This window comes from Notolepis coatsorum (genome assembly GCF_963971535.1).
Source record: "Notolepis coatsorum genome assembly, chromosome: 8".
Lineage (NCBI taxonomy): Eukaryota > Metazoa > Chordata > Actinopteri > Aulopiformes > Paralepididae > Notolepis > Notolepis coatsorum.
Genome location: NC_140172.1, coordinates 84,204,533 through 84,227,865, shown reverse-complemented (window position 1 = coordinate 84,227,865; position 23,333 = coordinate 84,204,533). Strand labels below are relative to the sequence as shown.

General features: G+C 45.4%; 1 protein-coding gene across 1 annotated transcript in view; it reads left to right on the top strand.

Annotated features, from left to right (window-relative positions):
• LOC311233497 (receptor-type tyrosine-protein phosphatase N2-like) overlaps positions 1-23,333 on the top strand; it is a gene marked incomplete at both ends in the record, with an annotated part of 758,095 nt that overhangs the window by 173,889 nt on the left and 560,873 nt on the right. The window contains 4 exons of the mRNA XM_084320464.1: positions 1,476-1,866; positions 4,751-4,937; positions 12,725-13,231; positions 14,364-14,450. Coding sequence (XP_084176590.1) covers positions 1,476-1,866; positions 4,751-4,937; positions 12,725-13,231; positions 14,364-14,450 — 1,172 coding nt within the window. The remainder of the gene's footprint in view (positions 1-1,475; positions 1,867-4,750; positions 4,938-12,724; positions 13,232-14,363; positions 14,451-23,333) is intronic.

Genomic DNA, 23,333 nt, shown 5'->3' with positions numbered 1-23,333 from the left:
CAGACCCATCAAGCAAAGGTCCCATCATCATTAAAGTTCAGTAAGATCTCATTGATGAAGATGGTGATGATGATGATGATGAAAAGTATGTGTAATAGTGAAGTATGGAGAAAGGCCATATGTGGGGCAGATAATGGAAATAGATGAGGATGAGCTGAAGGTGAATTGTCTGGAGCAGCTTGGGAGGCAGAATGCTTTTGTGTGGCCAAGGAGGCCCGACTGCATTTTCTATCACCAAAAATAAATACTGAGTAAAATCACACAACCCCAGCATTGCAGTCGGTTTGCCATGCTTGCCAACTACGACTGGCTTCTGTTCAATCAGTACTGAGCCGGCAATACATAATTGAAGCTTGTTGTTCAGTCACTGTTCAACTAAATTGCCTTGACTTACAAAATAAATAAATGTTCAATGATTATTAGAATTGATAAGACAATATTCAAATGAGACAGCACCTTGGAATTAATACAGTTGGACGATGTTTCTTCAGGTTCTTCAGTTGTTCAGAACCCAAGTGCTATTAATGTCTTTTGTGAGACACTATTTTAAAACAGTTTTTCAAAATGATTCTACTGTTATGTTCGACTACATTTAATGTATGTAGTGAATACTTTTTTTTATTAAAAATAAATTTCAATGATTATTACAATTGATTGTAACGGTTGGACGATTAATTCATATGTTTCTTCAGGTTATTCAGTTGTTCAGAACCCAAGTGCTATACGATGTATTTTGTGACACACTGTTTATAACATTTTACAACAGTTTTTCTTAATTTGAACCCATGATATAATTCATATGTTTTTGGTTGTTTGTTAAATTTATTAAATACATGTTTTTGCATTACGGGTTGTTGTGTGGTGTGATTCATCATATGGCGTGACGACATATCATTTGGTGTGACTTTCAGAATTATGAAATTATGAAGGCTTTTTGGTAAGACATGTTAAAATCATCAATGGGACAGATAAATAACAGTGTCACCAAATATTTCTAGCATTTTGGTGTTTTTATAAGAAGGTTTGCCAAAATGAATTAGAAATACATAGTCAAATTTAGTGCAATCGTCTTACCATGAGTTTTGATTAAGAAAAATTATGCAAAATGTAACTAATTTGCACAAGGAAGAGCTAGAAATGTGTAGAGTAGTGATGAGGAATGCTGATAAATAAACATACATAATACAAAATACACCCCTTTTCAATTTTGTACAGAATAACCTTCATGTCACACCATATGACAATTTTACTCACTAGCACATTATACTAATGGAAAAAAATATATTACACGAAAAAATCTACAATACCACACATATTTTTAGAAAGATAAGAGTCCGTAAAACAGAACTGAATGATTTCCATTACTCATATGCGATATATTTAAAACTAAAACGTCAACCACCCACAGTTTACTTCATGTGGTTTGGTGGTCACATCCGTATTGACGTCCAAATCCTTTTCTATTGATCTTTCAGAGCAACCTTTTCCAGTCGGGCATTCCTATGGACTATTATCGCTCCAACAAGGCCCAGAGCGGGGGTCAAAGGTCGTCTTCCTCTCCCAGCTTCTCCCCTCTCTCCTCCTTCCAGGCTCCCCACCAGGACCGGAGCCCTGCCACAGCCGAGCTCCCGGGTGCGGAGGCCGACAGGGACGTCCTGGTGTCCATCCTGAGACAGTACCTCTCCGGGCAGCTGTCCCTTCAAGCCGGGGGGCCGACCCCCCAGGACCAAGAGGCAGCCTTCTCTCCCCTGCACCCCTCCTACTACAGTGACAGCATTGGGCCAAAAGATACCATGAAGTCCAGACTTCTGAAGATGCGAGGAGGTCAAGCCTCTTCTGCCAAGGGCCCACTCACTACTGTGGATGGTATGTATGGTCCAGGATTTGGTGGGTTGACTGACCTTTAACAAATTCAACGCCAAACCCGAGATATCCCGGCTTAACTCGCCATGCGTTGGGCGCCAGACCCGAGATATCTCGGGTTTTGGTAGTTTTTTCTTTTATTCGATATTTTTATTCATTATTCATCCACTGACCTCTGTGTTGCCATAAGAAAGGATTTTGAGATTGCCAAAGTGCAATACCGGCCGCATCCTGCTAGATGGCAATGTCGCCCACCCTTTGAAACCTTATATCTCACCCTGTGTTACACTTAAATCCCTCCGGGCACTAAATTTGGTTGGAGCCGAGTAAATCGCTTCATCCGACCACTTCGAAACGCATCTGGCACACTCGATCCATAAGTTGTGCCAAATTATGTCCAGGACCAGATGGACACCAATACTGGAAATCACGATCAGACACTTGGAATATTCTTTTTGGAATAGCCCCGATCAAAGGTAATGACTATCTGACATAAATTTCAGCTTGATCCAACAATGTTTTCATATTGATCCAGCTGATCAGTGTATGTAGTGTTCAACAAGAAAGCCGTTACTGGCCATCAAAGCATAAAAAAACAACCCCCCCCCCCCATTCATGATGAAACATAATACCTATTATATACATTTGATTTGGAAATACTAGCGTGTCCAGGCAAGAAACGCCAACACTTATAGTAGAATACACGTAGCGCCCTATAACTCGGCTTTTCAGGAATGATCCCGGATTACTCCTAAACTATACTTATATTCACCATGGGATAACACGAGAACGTATGCATGACATTTTTCTCTTTTTTGCATGTTCGACGGAAGAAAGTCACTGTCAAATGACTATAGTATTGTCTCCATAGCTATAATATAGAATATAGATATAGCTCTCCAAACATCACAGTGAAAATATGTTATGGAAACCTGGCACGTTAGCCACAAGGACCAGGGCCCTGTTCCCCGTACCTGGCTAACTGAGTTAGCCGGATAATTTCCAGCATAGCCTGACGTAAGCCGGACCTTTCTGTTCCCCGACGCTCGATTGTCTAAATCACCATGACAACAGATCAAAAAGTTTGAGCCTGGTCGAGAGCAGGGTTAAGTTCAGTTAGCTGGATGAACCATGGCCACGCCCCCGCAAAGAAATGCCAGCTCGCTTCCTGAAATGATTCTCACAGTCTAGATCTGCATTATACCATTCTGAATTATGTTTCTGTGCTTCGTTTTCCTAGAGGGGGCTTTTGAAATGTATAATAATAGAACTAAATGCTGATAATAAATCATATTCAGCCTATAGATTTACTTTGTCCTAAATAAAATAATGCACGTCATATACGGCGCTCGGAGTGCGATACACGCTGCATGTGGTTATTTTAATAACGGCGCATTGCAAATGTGAATCCCGCTGGGATATTTTTAATGAATGAAACCTATCGGCCGTTTGGCTCTGATTAGTTTCATATATTCTCCGCTGTAGATTTGCTTAACGGAGCGCCCGGATTGTGTTTCATTCAAGCATAAAATTGAAGTGTCTATGTGTGGATTGTGGTTTTTGTGGATTATGAATTACGAGGACTCTGAGGATTGTTGAATTGTATCATCACTCACACGTTATTGTGATATTGTAACTGGGATTAAAATGTCTGATGAGATGCGCTGTTTGACGGATTTGAGAAATTGAATGAGCCGTTGACGTCACATTAATGCATTTGAGAATAAAGAGATAAAACTTCATTCAAAAGAAAAATATTCGAAACACGGGTCTCTTGTCCATTGATGGATACACAATGGATATATCCCGTCTGGCACAGTGGTGCAACGGCCAGTGTTCGCTCCTGGCAAGCGGGCGACCCGAGTTCGAGACCCCGCGTTTCCAATATAATTTTTTTGGAATATAATATTAATGATTATACGCAAAAGTAGCCTAGTTTTAAGTTAAAATATTATAAATCTACATGCATTGAGGATGTCATTCTTTATATAGCTCTCAACGTGCACCAAATTGAATTATTCCTACATTGCAAAAAGAAGAAAAAGACTAGAAGAAGTGGGATTCGAACGCGGGTCGTCTGCGTGAAAGTCAAAACGACCAACCGTCACACCACAGTGCAGATAAGTAAAACATCCACCATACATCAATCAATGGGTAAGAGAGCCGTATCCTTATTCTGAAACAGTTGAACAAATTATTTTCGCTAGCAAGATCTCATTTGATTATCCATTCCATAAACCTACTGCCAGCAGGCAAGTTTAAATAAATATAATCTGATTGATTGGGGTAATGAGGGACTTAAAATTAGCCTATAGATTATGCATTTAACTTGTCGGCGAGGCTATTGAGCCGTACTGCAATCTGTTAATAAAGTTTTAAATCAATTAATCAATCAATGCCGTTAGAAAATCAGGATTTATGCTATCGATACTTGCTGGCTTTTCAGCTGAGGCGGGCGTGCGCAATTATCCTGGGTCTCAAGTCTGGTTCGAGTTAACGAGACTGAATCCACCTTCGAGGAACAGGAAAATCCCGGCTTCAAACATCGGGTTAATTGAATCTGGATAATGGGACTCTTGATCGACTTAGTTGAACCAGGTACGGGGAATAGGGCCCTGGCTAATGGCTGGCGCCCAATGTGTTAATGCAATCAATTCAGGAAGTGGATTTCTTTATTGTCAATTGTAGCTTGTTGTAGCTATCACTTTCAGTCAGATTAATTTTTTTTTGTTTTACACATTGTTGAAAAGATGAGAATGACTCATAATTCTAATAATACATTTGTTGTTGTTGTTGTTGCTGTTGCTGTTGCTTGTGGAGCACATCTTCTGCTGACAACAACAACCCTGGTGATTAACACAGTTCTTATGTTGTCTGACATCCCCAGAGAGCTTCATCCAGAATGTGTTGAAAAACGTCGGCAGGCAACACGTAGACATGGACCACGTGACCCCACACGACCTGGACCAGCTGTCCAGCTTCATTGCCGATGCCCTGCAGGTGGTGGACCGAGACCGGAGCAAGACTCTGGGCCTGACCCGGGCCAGACCAGCACCAAGGGACCTAGAGGAAGAGCAGGGAGAAGAGGAGGAGGAGGACACTCAAGATGAAGAGGAGGAAGATGTTCCAACAGAGAAGACCCAGGAGCTAGTGGCAGAGAAAGTGCTTCAAGGTAGTTTAATAGAAATTACATATAGATTGTGTAGGTGATTAAAAAGACAACACCACCCAGAACAGCCTTTGGCTTAATAACCTCTATAGTTATTATGGCGGCACAGTGGTGTAGTGGTTAACACTGTCGCCTCACAGCAAGAAGGTCCAGGGTTCGATTCCCGCTTGGGGACCAGGTTTCCGCGTTGCCAGGTACCCAGGTGGGGTATCTCCCAGGCCTTTCTGCATGTTCTCCCCGTGCTCGCAAGGGTTTCCCTCCTCGATAAGAGAAACCCAATGGAAAAACATGCACAACAGATCGCTGACGCTGTCGCGTCCCTGACGAAGACAGGCAGGAGCACTTGGATTGGTCCCCGGGGCGCGGGACCTCGCCGACGCTCCTATCTGCTCCCGGCTGCCCTTGGGGGGAAGGACGATGGGATGGGTCATGTGCAGAGACTCAATGACATCAGCGACCCAACAATTGCATGTGTGCAGGGAGCGAAATAAACGTTTTGACTCACCGGCCAGTGGCGGGTAGATGGGAAGAATCTACCCGCCAAGCATATTTCTTACCTGCCAACTTTTTTTTGATAACATTTTTTTTTTATTATTATTTTATATGATTTTTTTTTTTATAAAATATATATATTATATAATCATACTTGTGATTGTGTTATCTGCGAGACATCGCCACCTCGCTGTCTGCAAACAGCTCCACTGTCTGTGTGTATACTCGAGTGGCCTCCAGCTCCAGCAAGGATTCTCCGGCGACAGCTGGACCCTATTCAGCAGCCCTCACTCATGTGATGTAAGCCAGGGACTCGAATACGCATGTTGTTGTTGTAGGACATTGATGCCAGGAGCTATCTGTAGCTACTGCTGGATGGCGTTGGGACAACGCCTCAGTGAACTATTTAGTTTACTGCAACATTTCGTAGTGACTAGTGAGCTACCTAGCCAACGGAGGTATTATGCACTGGACTATTGCTGGAGGATTTGTTGATGTCTGGAGCTATCAGTAGCTAGCCGGCTGGATAACGTTACACAATGCCTCATGTATTAAACTAAGTGAATAGTTGACTGGGTCATTTTGTAACGGTAGCTAACGTTATCTCACGAAGGTCCCACACTGACTGACTAATGTCACGGTGACTCGGAGGCAATAGCCTCTGTTTACATGCAGGCATACAGAAACAGGTGGGGAGGGGGTAGGAGCAGCAGCAGCAGTGCGCGGTGCGCTGCATGTCTGTGCTGAGACAGCGAGTGAGAACTAAAAGCTAAAGAATTGGATCATGATTTTCGGTTTTCACATGACTATTTGATTGCCCGCCACACGGCGGTCAGACCGCTCAGTGGGAGGCGCCAAACGTAAAAACTGAGCGCAAATAGCGGGTGGCGCTCTCTAGTTTCGGTCCCTGCATGTGTGTGTTCCTGTGTGTGTGTGCCGCCCATCGCATGTGTTTCACTGCATGCCAAATAAAGACTTCTCCAAAGTCCTGCATTATTATTATATAGTGAAACATAATTAACTATGAAAAGGTCCTGCAAGATTGAAGACCTCTCTGCCTCTCTGTATCTGTAAATATAATTATATAATAAAAATAAATGTAAATATAATTCTCCCTAATCTTGTGTGTCCCTCAACAGAGCGCCAAACGGATTCAGAGCCTCCTAGTAGTTCTAAAGACAAGGTAGGTGTGGATTTCTCAGATCTCAAATCCCCCCCCCCCCCCCCCCCCCCCCAGACCCAGATATTTCAAAAATAATTTCCAGACATTTTATCTTAAAAAGAAGGCGAGAAAGATGAGTTTCACCGCCCCGTTGAACAGAGAACGAGTTACCGTAACTGCTGAGAAAGCTTTGTATTTTGACAAAGACGCAAAGATTGTATTGACTTTCTGCACAAAGAGAGAAGTAATTTCACCAGTACCAAGGTTTCCACACGCCTATATTTATACATTGTTTCTAAAGACGTATGACAAGGAGAGCAACTATCCCCATGGAGGCAAGCGGCATACTGAAAGATGTAACATTTTATTCATAGGAAGCTGTGGCAGGCAGGGGTGTAAAAAGTACCCAGAAATTATACTTAAGTGAAAGTATGGGTACCGTTTCAAAATCGTACTCAAGTAAAAGTCAGAGTATCTGATTAAAAACACACTTGAGTAAAAGTAAAAAAGTTTCAACTTTTAAATGTACTTACTAAAAAGTTAAAGTTAAAACTTTTTTTCTGGCTGTCTATTCTTCTTCAGCATGGGTATGGGCGGGTTCATTTTCTTTTTGATTGGCTGTTTTTAAATAAAGAGTGGCCGCAGGATTAATAACGTTAACGTTAGTTCAGTCAGAGAAACAAATATACTAATTAAAATTGTTGGACCTGCGAGATTTGTACTGTGTACTTTGTAGGTCTGCATTTTAAATGTAAGAAGTAAAAAGTATGTTTTTTTTCTCTGAAATGTAATTGAGTAAAAGTACAAGTATACAAACCTAATAATACTCGAGTAAAGTACAAATCCCCAAAAACAGTACTTAAAGGTCAACCTCCACGTTGTATTTTTGTTCAATAAACAATGTGGACTAGGCCAACAGTGACTTTCATGAAGAATTGTAAAAAAAAGTATTGAAATTGACCCAGTTTTAGCGTTTTTATCAAAACATTTTGTCTGCCCAACACAATCAACATGCACTTGCATATTTTAATCAATGGTTTATAACGTGCACGTGTAATGTCGTCACAACAGGTATTGGTCACCAGGGGTATCACCAGGGGGCGCTGAGAGTCACACAGCTAGTGGCAGGCAGAGAGCCTTGCTACCATAGATATATGCTTGCTACTACTAGCCGAATGGAAATGTATCTGTTTCACCTCACTATTGCTCCGTGATTATAGCCATCCATCCATCTCTAAAGCTAACCACTATTTGTAAAAGCCACAACCACGTTACCATATTTGTAATAATGTAAATCATTGTGTCGTCGTTGTACACATATTGTGTTTATAACGTTAGTAGATAACATAGCTTAGCTTGGTAGCTATTGTGCTAACAACATATCCCGACATCCGGCTCGCTGGCCGGCATGAACGGCCGACCCAAAATGGTTCTCTCCTCTCTGTACACCCCGACCCGACCCCACGGGTGCCCTGCCGGGGGGCCCATGGACGCGACGGCGGCGGCAGCCGCAGGGCGCCCGAGCCCGCAAAGGCTAGTGTTACACGATAGCTATGAGCTAACTAGCGCTGCGGGCTCCGGCGCGAGTCCACAAGCTTCACTCGGTGCATCAGTCACGAAAGGGGCTATGATGAGCTTGGCAAGCCAGAGTAAAACACAGTTTTCATTCAATCAATCACAACATTAACCAGACTCTCGTTGTGTCTATTATGCTAACGCTAACGTTACCTCATTGTGTCTATTCTACACAGATAGCCTCTCGTGTCTATCTGCTAACGTTAGCATTAGGCTAACTAACGTTACGTCCCTAACCCCCAACAACAAGCGTAACTAATCAGCGATCTTTTTGTCAGACTAAACTCTCCGCTCGGTGGCAAATTGTGTTGATGTCGGTTTTGTTTCATCAATAAATGAGGCAGAATACACAGTGACTGTATCCTTTTTTATTGCACTCGTTTCTTGCTGCAAACACAAAAGATATCCTACGCGAGACATTAAAGATGGCGGCGCGGACATTCTGTTTTCGTTCAGACTCCCCAACCAGTGACGTCACGCGTCTCTCTTCTGACCAATCAGTGGTCTGCAGTTTTTCACGTGTCATTTCTGGAGCTCTCATGCTGATCACCAGCAGCCCCGCCTCCCCACACGGAGACAAACTGAGTACTTTATTTTAGTGGAAAAGCAACATTAGATTCGGCTCATTAATATGCAAGCCACACCTGTTGTGACGTCGGCGTTTTGATAAGCTTTTTTGATTCGCGCGTGCATGTTATTCGTGCGTGGACCTTTTTAACTCTTTCAGAGTGGCATTTCCGGTGTCAAATGGAAATAAATAAATAATGAAATTATATACCAATGATGTAAACTACCCATAATTGATCAGTAGGGTTTAACCTAGAGGTTGGCCTTTAAGTATTGTAACGAAGTACAATTACTCAAGTACTTTACAACCCTGGTGGCAGGTCAGTTGTTCTTTGATTCCAAGCTATTTTCCTTGTGCTTTTTCAGCTGTGCTGTACACCACCAACACGCCAATGACACTAACAAGCAGCTTACTGGTAGGCCTTTCACACCGGCCGGGCTCGGTGCCGGAGCCGGTTCCCGAACGTAATCTCGAACCGGCCGGCGCGTTCACACCATTATACCATGTTCATCTGTAAAAAACGAATTAAATCATTGCTCTGTATAATAGCAGCAGTTGGTGTTGATGTTTATTTTCCAAGGAATTTCTGATCTGGGTCTATATTATCTTGTTCAAAATCCAGCATTCATAAAGTTGTTTAGTGCAATATATAAAGTAGTATAACATATAATATAGCATAATATAGAATGCATAGTGCTACAGAGTTAAATGCAGTACCTGAGAATACCCATGAACACTGGACAGACTTCTAGTCTCTCTCAAACCTCTCCAGTTGGTCTATGCTCCTGATACAGAGCCCTTTGGCGTTTTCTGCTACACCCATTGGTTTGATGAAAACCTTGCAGCTGACAGTCCAGGTGGATTGTAACTTGCCCTGCTTTCTAAGAAGCCTTGCTTGCCTGGCAATATCTGCATTTCGTTTGGTGAGATGCTCATTAATGTATACATTTGAGCAGGGTTCGAATTATCACCTGAAAGCTATGGGGGCCCCCTGATTTTTTTTTTGTACAATTTTTTTCCTGAAATTGTGGCTGTTTTCGAAGTCATATTTAGAGGAATATCTCATTAGGATTAGTCTAATACTAAGTAATAATGACATCACACAACAGTCTAATCATTCGATTATTGTGTGATGTCATTATTCAGTCTCATTCTTAACCATTAATTAATATTTGTTCATTTTCTTACTCACCTCTGATATATAATGCCATATTTACTTATTTGCATAAAATACAACAATTTAATTTGAAAAAATGAGACAAAATGTATGAACTTGAATTAACATTTATTTGTCTCTGCACTTCTAAATCAAAAACTAACAAAATAATCTAATGGAAAATAAATAGTTGTATGGCACAACAGCAGCATTTATCAGGATACAGTAAGTAACATTATCATCTGATAATAAAATGAACATAAAATAAATACTTGTATAAATCTAAATAAATAATGTTTTTTTTCATCTCTGTGGCAATGTGCTCTATGATCTGTGCACAAGAATGATCGGATCGGTGAGCTGGCCCGACTGTCGCACCGTTCAACTCATTAAGTGTCATAAGGGGGTTCAATTTGGTATACGGCAACCTTTCTTTAGCGACAGTATATGCTGCCCTGAATGAACTGGCTGTCTCCTTGAGCAAAGCAGATGTGATTTCGCTAACTTTTTTTGGAAGCACTTCCTTCTGGTTTTGACTTTCTATTTCTATAGCTTGCTTATCGCTGCTGGCGGGACAAAACCTCATAACTCCAAAAACCCAACTTTTCAGCAGATGAAAAAAACGAACACAGATTTGAGGGTGAATAGAGTTAGGAGGTTTAGACAGATGATCGGTTTAATGCTTTCCCATTGTTTAAACGTTGTAAAACCCACACACACATATGGAGGATGATCTACGGAGTTGATTTATATAAAAAAAATATATATTTAAAAATGGAGTTATGAGGTTGTGTCCCGCCAGCAGCGTTATGAGAAATGCTATCACTGTGCAAGTATATTTTCTTCCTCAACTTCTTGCTATGAGAGCTAGTCAGTCCCATTCATCCACTGCTCTGCCAAATGGGCTCCAAATGATTTATTTAACAATGTCTTGGCGTTTTTACATGGAAGGCAGCCAATGCATCCCTCCTTGGCAAATAACCAGCTATATTTATTTTTCCAAAAGTTCCACTGACTCAGACCCCAGCATTGTGGTGGTTGAGTAGCAGCACAGGTCTAGTGGTGGAGACTCGGGTCTGGCAGTGGCAACCGGCGCGGTAACAATAACAGGTGCACTGTGCACAGGAGCAGCAGAGCTAACACTAGTACTAGCACTAGCAGTGTCAACTTCAGTGACAGTAGCGCTGCTAGCTGCTGCACTAACAGCGTCAGTCTTTGGCCTTTTTATAAAACCAAAGCTGTCCAGCTTTGTACAGCCTTGCGGCGGGTTGAGCCTTTTTTTTGGCGGCATGTGGCGTACTGTTTAGTGTTTTCAGTTGCAGGACATGGACCGGCAGCTTTCTGTTTACAGCAGCTGCTTGCTGCTTCTTCTTCACTAGGTTGGAGTAGCGTTAAGCTCATGGGCGACGCATAGCGGCTTGGAGGTGAAATGCAGCCTATTCCACAACATTAATTACTCGGTTATTTTAAAAACTGAAAAGAAAAATATGATCTATTAACTATTTATTTAGGTAACATAAATAATACTAATTCGTACATAAAAAAAAAAAAAAAAAAAAAAAAGAAAAAAATTATATAATTTTTTTGAGAGACCCGGGTCTTGACTATGGGGGCTCAGACTCTAGCTATGGGGGCTGAGCCCCCATTGGCCCCCTCATAATTCGAACACTGCATTTGAGCCTTGGAGATTCCTCCCCTGCCTGAGTAGATCAACTTTATTCTCCCTGTTAGTAAAATGAACGATTATGGCAGGTGTGGCGGGCTTGCCCTTCACATCCCTGACTGGCAGTGTGTGACATGCCTCAATATTGTTTGCTCTGTAGGAATGCAGTTACCTGCTCCTCTGTTGTCTCCTCATGTCCGTTTCCTTCCTCAAGCCTGGTCTTTGACAGCCTGGAGGTAGTTCCGAGGTTTGATCACTAGACCAGAGATCATGACATCGTTCATCCTTGAGTATTGCTCCAGATCAGACACTCGGTTTTCCAGATATACTATTTTCTTCTCTTGTTCCATGTTCTGCCATTTGAGCTTCTTGATTTGCCCAGTAGCTCAGTTATGAGTTATGACGCAATTCTGCTTTGTTAATGTCACCATTTCACTAGTCATCATGTTCATTGACTCTTTTAAATCCTCCATGTCCTTCTGTAGCATTTTCATGGCCATGGTCTTTTGTGAGACCGACAGGAGCTGGTGGAAGTAGGGCCTCTGCTGAAGCCTGGTCCTGGTGGAAGTATGGCCTCTGCTGAAGCCTGGTCCTGGTGGAAGTATGGCCTCTGCTGAAGCCTGGGCCTGGTTGAAGTAGGGCCTCTGCTGAAGCCTGGGCCTAGCCTGGTGGAATTAGATCCTCTGCTGAGGCCTGGGCTTGGTGGATGTAGAACCACTGCTGCAGCCTGGGTCTGGCCTGGTGGAAGCAGGACCACTGCTGGGCTTGGTTTGGTTAAAGCTGAGTCTGGTCTCAATCTAGATTTCACAGATTCAACTTGATCTATATTAAAATAAACACCTAAAAACCTCTGGTGAAGTTTTGGTCGAATGTTTAACACACTACTGTAAGTACAACTTAAGTGGTTTCAATTCAACACAACTTTAGTATACGTTCATAGGTGTACTTTTATTTATTACTTGGGGTAGTATTCGCTACTATAACTGTAGTCTTTGTTTCCTTCTTTAGGCCCAAAGCGGCAACCTAATCTCCAAACTCCTTGCGTACTTGGATAAAACCTCTTTTGACTCCCCCAGCCCCAAAAGCCAAGGGGTGGTGATGGACTCTGAAGAGACGACCCGAGGAGGAGGAGGAGGAGGAGGAGGCTGGCAGGTGGGACTGGAGAACACCCACAGTCGGACTAGCTCGGCGGAGGTGAGGGTGCAGCAGAAGAAGGCGGCGAGGACTCAGTCACTGGAGGAGGAGGTGTCGGAGGTCCAGGGCTGGATCAAGGCACCGGCGCATGGTGTGTACGAGGAACCACACGAGAAGACGGCGCACGGCGTGTACGAGGAACCACACGAGAAGACGGCGCACAGCGTGTACGAGGAACCACACGAGAAGACGGCGCACGGCACGCGCGATGAACCACAGATGAAGACGGCGCACGGCGTGTACAAGGAATCACAGAAGAAGACGGCGCATGCCGTGTACGAGGAACCACACGAGAAGACGGCGCACGTGGCCGAGCTGCAGCTGGATGTCAAAGCCAGAGGAAAGAAGGCGGATGACGACATCTTCGGTTACGTCATCACCGACACGGAGTGAGTCGTGTTATTATTACCACGTTATCTACTGATGCATAGTGAGTATGAATGAATGATCATTACATTTATGTAGCACTTTTCTCTAGACTCTAGGTGCAAATGTACTCAAAGAGTACATGGATTTTCACAAAATAGGGCTAGGGCTCAAGAGGTTAAGCCCTAGTCATATTTTCAGAAAATTCGCCTAAAAATACATACCTAAGTAAATGGAAGATTGCTCCACTTCTTACAAGGTCAATTTGCATGTTCTTGGTATCTATCGATTCCCAGTGTCAGAAATATTGTGTCTGTTACTAGGCTTGAGTAAATTGTAATGAACCAAAGGAGAATATACATTTTCTTTATTTTTCTTTGACTGTGAATAACACCATGCTAAAATTGACCAGACATGAAAAATGCAGGCCTATAAATTACCTTATTATGGCCAAGTCACACATCTATGAATCGGGCCAAATCTCCTCTTTCCAATGGCAGAGTTCAATATGGATTTAGTACCACCAGGCGCCCCTGACAGGGCAGCAAAGACTGTCAAGTACAGTTACCGTACAGTTACTTTTGTATAATGTCCATAGCTCTGACATTTTTTACCGGATTGCGACACAGTTTTTTTTCTAGACGTTCACAGAAAGGTAAAGAAACTATATACGTTGTATTTTATGGCAATACGGTTGAGGTTTGTTCGACCCATGAGATATAATCACGACATTCACGTCAATATTTGTAAAAGAAAAATGGTTAGGCTTCCTATGTCTGCGGCTGGTGTGAGCTGGGTAGTGTAGTTTTATGAAATGTTGCTGTCCATCGAAAGCCCTGGGTCTCTTTCTCTGGACTACAACAATTTCATGACGGAGTCATGTCCTCGCGTCTAAATCATCTGGTTTCCGATGCAATGTGCAGAGATTTTTTATAAGCTCATATTTCGCTAATAACACTTAAAATCATTGCTAAACAAACGTAGTGCTGAAAATATACAATTTGACTGCTGTTTTGATCTTTCTTTCTTTCTTTCTTTCTTTCTTTCTTTCTTTCTTTCTTTCTTTCTTTCTTTCTTTCTTTCTTTCTTTCTTTCTTTCTTTCTTTCTTTCTTTCTTTCTTTCTTTCTTTCTCAATGATCCTCTCCTCCCTGCAGTGGGCTGCGGACAGACGAGGGTGTGCACCTGATGGAGATTCTGGCACGCAGGGCCCACATCCAGATTGCTGACATCGCTGAGCTCTCGTATGTACCATGTACACTAAGCACTGTGTGCTTAGTTGACTTACTTAACCTCTTAACCCTTTCACTGCTACACTACTGAAGGTTAACCCTTTACTATCACACTACCGACGGTAGTGTGATAGTAAAGGGTTAACGTTAGGTTATGACTATAACCAAGTTCTGTTAGTTAGGGGCGATGCTTGGCATCGCCTTCTGCACTATCTCGCGTACGTGCACGCGTACTGAATAAACCACAAATGTACCTCTAATACCAGTATTAGTCTGACCACACCCCTCATCAGCTTACCTTCATAAGCAGGTGTGTGGTCACCTGCTCTCCTCCTTCCCAAGCTTTCACCACAAGGTGAGGTCAAGGGCTGCAGCGGCCGTCCGATGCCAAGCATCGCCCCTAACTAACAGAACTTGGTTATAGTCATAACCTAACGTTCTGTATCGTTAGTGGCTTAGCTTGGCATCGCCTTCTGCACAAGGGAGGCCAAGCGGAGCCACTTGGCTGACAAATACACCCCGCTGACAGCCCCCCAAAACCATCAGAACAGGGAGGGCCGAGCCCCCCCGACCCCCCCTAATGGAGGGTATCCCCCCTATTAGAGGCTTCACGGGAAGGCGACGGACCCGACCGTGCGAAGAGCTCTCAAGCAACTTAACGCACAGGGTGAGCAGACCGTGGCTTGACCCCACGACTACACACACGCACAACCCGCATGCCACCCGGGAACGAACGGAGGAACAACCTCGTTACTGCCCCCAGAATCACGGGGTCAAGGGCAAACCCAACCCCGTGGCAAGGCCGTAGCAGCGGAGCGCGAAGGAAGACCCAGACCCACCAAAAGGACTGGACCCCCGGAATGGGGGCCCGGAGAAGTCCATGATGCCAGCATCAAGACCCCACCAGGGGGGCACCTAGTGACCCCGCCCCTCACATCGCCAGCGTATTCGGACAAAGGCCCCTCAGCCGAGCGGGCCCTGTCCCCCTCAACAGCACACCGCCTGGAACACAAGCCCTGCAACAGGCAGACAGCATGGTCATAACACACAAGAGTTAACCAACGGAACAGGCAGTGCACCGGGGAAGACCAGGCAACAGGTCGTCAACCCAAGCCTGGAACAACTGCGGACGAGGCAGGCGCCAGAAAGGACAGCCGAAACAGCCGCCCCGGCGGAAGGGGCGTATGCTGGCGTTGTCGCATAACCAAGCTTTCAACAGCACGTCAGGAGCGGGATCCGTAGACCACACGGCCCCTGACAGCTGCCCACAGAAAAGCCCATACGATCGGCAGACGTCATGAACGTGCAGGGGCACCCTCAACCGGAGAACCGGGAGTTGACACTGCAGCAACACACCAGAGAACCAACCACCCAGGCATTACCCCATGCAATGGTTGGTCCCATAACCCCTCAGGAAAACCCCGAAACGCACCGGCGGTACCACCGCAGCCCGCGTTCCGGTTCCCAACAGGGCCATCCCGGGCCTACAGGTCAACGGGCATCACCCCGGACCGGGCCCGGCGATACGGGGAGCACAGGATCCCAAAGGAGGTTAACCCCACCCAACAGGCTCCTCAGCGCCAAAACGCAAGAGAAGAGCGTAATATGGAAGACCAGCCCCCAGCACCCCGCACTCGGTACCAACAAGGGGTCCCATAACGCACAACCCTGTGACACCCGGATCGACCTAGCATTTTTCCCCCCGAAAAAACCCTAAGTCCCTCAGGGTACCAGAACAGCAGATCTGCATCCCCAGCGGACAACGGGTGCACTGATCTGGACCAGCGCGACCAGAACCAGTCCCGTGCCCTAACCACGCCGACCTGCCAACCCCAGGAGAAGGGGCAGATATGCGCGTCTGATCCCAACATAAAAAGAAGGCGCCACCCAGACGTGTCGGTATGAACCGCGTCCGGCGGCCCACCCTTAGGGCGTGAGACCCTTCCCATATGCCCAGACCCATTCCGTCATCATCCCCTGACATGAACGGGAACCCATCGACAACACACAGGATGTCGGAAGAGGAAAAACCCCCATCCCAATTGCTCCATAAAAACGCTGTTTCACCAAAGCAAACGAGGCGCGCCAGTCAGCAACGGCCAAAGCACATTCTGAGCCAGCACTATGTGTGCGTTTGGACATACCCACATCAACAATAGGCCGCTTAGACCACCATATTGAATCCCCAAGACGCCCAGGGAAACGACAAGAGGGGCGAGATGCAATCAACTCCATGAATGAACATTCAACTCTTTATAAATAAAGAAAAGGCATCACATGTATGACCTAACTGCACAGCTGGGAGTAAAAAACCCTGTTTTTCACATGATTTTAATCCAGTCACTCTTCTTAATCAGAGTGTAAGACCAGATTCCCCCAGAAACACCTTCCCACATGAGACCACGGTCAAGAAAAAGATATGTAAACTGTGAGACACGTGACCAACAGACTCAAGTTTGACACAAAAACGAGCGCAGCAGGTTAAGGCCTGCGCTCTAACCTCGACATCTTTACGACACCAGCTCATGGAAGGCGTCGCCATAGCAACAACGCTATAACGGGCGGGGAAAACCCACCGGATCCTGTCATAACAGGAGTCGGTAGAATACCCCTCCCCCCCCCCCCCCCTCCCCCGCCAAGCACTGGCTTGGCCCTGACTGGCTCAGCAGGAGGGTCAACAACCTCTAAACCAATCAAGTGGGTAAAGGAGGGGTTTATCCGACACCCCCTCCCGAAAAACACACCTTCTATCCCTACACACAGAAAACAACCGTAGCCATTTTGAAAACCTCCGGTAGAACAAAACACATATAGCATAAGCTAATACAATGTTAGCTACCCACAAAGTGTAAAAGGGATTACAACAAAAAAACACAAGTCGCCTGTGCGTGAATCCCATACCCGCAGCCTAAGCTATAGGAAGACGTTGAACGAGAGTAATGGCTAGGCCATGAAAAGTGTGTACGAGCATTACTGCAACTAACAACACAGCGTTGTGAACACATACTTAGTTAAAGCAATGGAATATCACCAGTTCTAATTGCATGTGGAGCATCAAGCTAATAGAACCTATTACCGAGTGTAAGTTGCAGACCTTGCTTAAAAACTCGTAACACAACACAACTCATTCCCCCAACGTAACAGGGTAGATTCATAAAACACAACCCCACCACATGATTTGTATTGAAGAAACACACAGTTTGTTCGGCCAACCACAGTCCCCCTTATATCAGGGAACTTTTTTATTAAATAAATAATATGTGATCAAGGCACAAAATCATAGGGGGGCCGGGGAGGGTGTAGAGGAGGGGACACAGAGGGGGAAAAGTCACTCAACGGCGCCTGCCACCTCGCGCCGCTCGAGTCTGGCCACCCCGGGGAGCCCCGGAGGGACGGTAGGTTACAGTCTGCTGGACACGACGTTCCCTACCGTCTCCTCCGGTCTGGGATGGGCCGGCGGTGGCTGAAGCGTCGTCTCGTCTCCTAGCCCTCTTGGCAGGGCCAGCAGCGGCGGCGGGGGCAGTGGTAGCGGCGACGGAGACAGCTCGACGTCGCGGAAGCCTTCTGCCCCCACCGGCAAGGACGGGAGGCGGAAAATGGGGTTGGAGGATGGATCTCTCCTCTGCCATCTCTCTGCATGTTGAGGTCATCAATAGCAGGGCCTTCCCGAACAGGCCAGCGTCGGAGAGGTCGGCCGTCAGAAGAGGGGCTCTCTTCTTCTCTGGCACACGGGCCTGCTCCAGCCAAAGGTGACGCTGGCCCAGGGTGGCCAGGGCGCGCACTTTACCCATGGCTATGGCTAGCACCTGGGAGAGGTGCAGCACAGCTCCCGCAGCCTGGGTGATCTGATCGCACCTCACCTCGTTCAGATCCGCGCCGCCCGTCATTATCCCCGATACAAATCTAGCCAGGTGGGCGATGTTAGAGGCCGCAGCCAGCGACTGTGTACCGGCGATAAATGACTGGTCACCCCAATAAGCCAATCGCCTAGCCGACCTCCCCTGGAGGACCGGCTTGCATAGGGGCTCCCACACCATATCCGGACAGAGGAGCGCGGCCATCGGATTGTCAAGCCGAGGTACGCCCTCCCCCATACCTTTGACCAACCCCGACACCCGCGTAACTGGTACGTAGGCGGGAGTCAGTCCCATGATGTTGGAGACCGCCTGGCCCCGACGAACATAGGCCCCCATCGATGGGAAAAATGGGTAGACAACGTCCACCCCTCTCACCGGGGGACGCTGCCAGGGATGGCCTATGAGGTCATCAGGGACAGGAGCAGGCAATGGCTGCGGCAGCGGCACACCGTTTGCAGCGGCGGCTACCGCCATGAGCTCGGGAAACAAGGCCCGCAGTTCCCCCTGCGGACCCTCCTCCACCGACCCCGCATCCCTCGCATACAGCAGGCTGCGACTGGTCAAGGAGCCACAATCCGATGCGGCTGACAGTAGGGCATCCTGTTGATGAGGCCAAGGTGGTTCCCCGACATCCTCGAACAAGGCGCCCCGTGGAGCCATTTCCCCCCACCCCGGGGTCTCCGGAGGAGGGATACTCTCCTCCACGGGACCATCATACAAGAACCCGTCCGCCTCCTCCATGAAGTCTTCAGTTTCCATCAGAAATCCAGAGTCGGACGCGGCCTCGCTGGTCTCCAGCAATTCCCCAAACCCAGGCCGTTCGCGTCTGCACGCCACCATGTGACGACGTGAGCGAGCAGACGCAAAAAGTTTTCGTCGCAAATCCCCTGGCTCTAAGACAATCCCCCGTTCATCAACGGGCGATTCCCCAGAAACAGAGGAACCAGAGTCGAGATCAGGCCATCGCCGGAGCGACGGCTCCGAACCCTCGGCTCGTCGGTGAGGAAAACTATCCACCGGCAGTCTCCCGGGCTGGGTCGGCAACCACGAGAGTGGCAACAGCCCAGCACCGGAACGCACGACGGAGGCGGGAATGGAGAATCGGTGGTGAAGAGTAGGTCTAGCGGGTCTACTCTCCGCGGAATACATTATGACCCAAACCTTTTTCTTATATAAACAAGTGAGAGAAGAAAAAGGTTAGGCACAATGTAAACCTAGTCACAACTCTTTTCAACTTATCAACGACACGTCAAGTGGGGTACTACCGAGGCACTTCCTTGTGGTGAAAGCGAGAAGGAGGAGAGCAGGTGACCACACACCTGCTTATGAAGGTAAGCTGATGAGGGGTGTGGTCAGACTAATACTGGTATTAGAGGTACATTTGTGGTTTATTCAGTACGCGTGCACGTACGCGAGATAGTGCAGAAGGCGATGCCAAGCTAAGCCACTAACGATACAGAACCTTCTGTAGTGTGGCAGTGAAAGGGTTAACCTGCTGTTGTGTGGCAGTGAAAGGGTTAACCTTCTGTGTATTGTCACAGTGAAATGGTTAACCGTTTGGTAGTGCGGCAGTGCAAGGGTTAACAGGCAGGCAGAAAAGTGGCCATTTCTTTTACTTGAACTTGAGGACTGCATACTTTTTTTTTGCAAAGCTTTATACTTTATACATATAGCACATGCATGAGCCCGGTCTCCTTTGAAAGATACAATGCTGAAGTTACTAATGCAAAAAAGGAGAATCACTTTGAGTGCTAATGAAATAGAGTAACAGAGGTTTGAACTTGAGTTGAACTTGAACTTGTGTACTCACATTTGTCTTTAGTGGTTGCGTAGATTGATTGCAAGATTCCATTTTCCATTATTCCAGCATAGAGGTATGAGCTGGAAAATACTGTGGTTCCATATCATGAAGTCTTATGTAGTACAGGTCTGTTCAGAAATGAGTCTTTTCTGCCATCCACCTCCATGTGTTGTGAAGTCTGAGTCACTTCTCATTTTCGCTCATCTACTTTCACCTATACTTCCTATATTTGCATCGCCCCATATTTAAGCATTACATCACGCGCAGGAGTGGGTTATGAGAATTAGACCATGCCTAGGCGGGGTCGTTAGACCCCCCTAGGCATGGTCTAATTCTCATAACCCACGACTGTGCGTGGTGTAATGGCTTTTATACAACTGGTGCATTCATCCAACCTTATTGCTATACAATAAACACACATTAATTGAAGATTTATTGACAAAACCATCTGCAGAAAAAGTACAAAAAAAATAAAGTACAAAAAAAATAAAAGAAGAGACGTTGCCTCCGTGAGCAGCGCTGGTTCAAAGCATTCCATCTAAAGTGAGCGTGTGTGATGGGATTGATTGATTGATTGATTGAAAATTGTATTACAGATAGACAGTGCTTACATCTTTATACAATTGCCGAATTCATCCAACCTTATTGATATACAATAAACACACATTAATTGAAGCATAATGGACGTTGCGTTTATGCAGTCAGGTTAGACGCCGTTTACAGTCAAAGTTTTGCTTGTACACGGTTGCAATTCAATTCCCCCTTCTTGCAGTCCTCGCCAGTCGAGTTAAAATAGTCATTGGCTATAGGCTTTTTAAACAATGTAATAGGCTAAACTTCGTTTTAACTTCTTTAATTCACATTTGTTTATTTCATTTAATTTTTCCCGACATAATGCTACCTGCCTCGACGAAATCCGTGATTCTGTTGCGATACAGATTAATTATGAAGTTAGCGGTTGTTATTGGAATGATTGCAGAATGGGTACAATACAGTACAGCTCAATACACACAATTGTTAAGGGGATTATTAACAGCGAAATGCATGTCCTTTTGACGAATGGCATCTAACAACAGACTTCCCGCGATTTATATTTTGTTCCACAATTACTCATGACCCACCAATTAAGAAACTAACACATTCGCCGTGACAGAATCGTTTTTGAATTAGTCGTTATGACGCTTTCAACACATCCATTCGTAAAGATTATTGTCCGCCATCTTAGCTTTTCCTATGAAAAAGTCGAACTGGCGGAGTGATTGTAATTCGGTTGTGGGTGGGTTCTGGGATCACGAGCGTGGGTTATAAGAAATAACCACGTCTAACTTGACCAGGGACGTGCACAGGACTTTAGAGGGGCAGGTGCTCAAAGGCTGAAAAGGGCACTACGATTTTAAGGGCCCTTTTCGGGCGGGGGCCCCCTTTTTATGCTTTTTGGGGGGTTTTGGTGATCAAATATTGAATATTGAACTATAATAATCAGTGCAGGAGCTCACTTATCCTTGAAAGACACTTTTATCACTGACTTAAAAGGCCCATACATCTCCATAAATGTTCAGGGGGGAGGGAATAAGTGCTTACCCTACAGACCCCAAGAAGTGCTGTATATTCTGTATTGTTTAATATAAATGCATTTTTTATTCCAATCCCGATTTGTATTTGAGATTCCCAAATCCCATCGGACTTGACTTCTTCGTGTCCCTCAATGAGTATAATACCAGCATTCAACAGCGGTTTCTATCATCATCATCATCACCACCCACGCTATGCATAAAATATATAGGTCCGCGGAGAGGCACGGTGAGGAGGCTGTGCAAACTGCAATGGAATATGGGGCATCTCTCTCTCTTTACCTAATATTTGGATTCTATCCTGACATTTTTCAGTTGGAAGGGCAGTCTATATGCGTAATGGTAAAAAAAGAAAAAAAAAAAAAACTTTTTTGATGAGGCTCAAAAAGGCAGGTGCTCAGGCACCCCTTGGCCTCTATGTGTGCACGTGCCTGAACTTGACTGTTTCAGCCAATCAGAATCGAGAAATTTGCATGCCATTGTATAACGTCATGTAACTCGAGAACCGAGGCACGAAATTGGTCGAGTGAGGTGGTGTTCGAACGGCGGCAAATATATGTTTTGAACAGTATATTATATGTTCCGCGAAAAATGCAGCCCCAAGCTGGTAGACGTTTGCAAAGTGCCGGGATGTGCGTGCATGGGCATGGGCGGCCCGATTTCAGGCCAGTGCAATGTAAGAGGTTAAAGGCACACTGTGTAGTTTGGCTGATGACTTACTTAAACTCTTAAGCCAGAGCGGTCCGGTACCAGATTGATATCATGCCATAAATCCATCTCTTATGCCATAATCTCTCAATTAATGTTGCAGTTTTTTTTTCAAATGTAGCCAAGAGTAAAGACCCTAACCCAGTCAAAACAGCAGTCAAATTGTATATTTTCAGTACTACGTTTGTTTACCAATGATTTTAAGTGTTATTAGTGAAATATGAGTTTATAGAAATCTCAGGGCATCGAGTCGGAAAAAAGCACTTCACAGGATTTGGCGCAACCTAACTTGAGTGTAGTCTTTTGAGAGAAGAGACCCAGGGCTTTCGATGGGCTTTCAAATAAAAAAAAATAACTACACTTCCCAGCTCACGCCAGCCCCTGTCAATCATCTGAATGAATGAATGAATGAATGAATGAATGAATGAATGAATGAATGAATGAATGAATGAAAACTTTATTTAACAGATTGCAGAATGGGTACAATACAGTACGGCTCAATACACACAATTGTTAAGGGGATGCAGACAGGGGGCGAAATTTAAGCCCGCCACCCACCAGGGGCGCTCAGTTTTTACCTTTGGCGCTTGCCACTGAGAGGTCTGCCCGCCGTGTGGCGTGTAGACGTGTAGTTCATAACGATACTCTTATTTTGAAAATCTGTGCGAGTCTCATTTCCGCCCCAAGCGCAGCTAGAGTCATAATATCGATGGCTCCGGCAGTTAGCAACATTCATATTCTTATTTTGAAAAAAAACGTGACAACGAGTCATATCCGCCCAGCCGGGCCAGCCCTGCAGCGGGATACTATTGGCTTCTGCTCGTATCAACACAGAGGCAGTCTGCTCTAGTCTAGATCGGACCTCCATGAGCTACCGTTACTGTTTAAACAATGACCCAGTCAACTATTCACTTTTCGTTTAATACATGACGAGGCATTGTCTAACGGTATCTAGCTG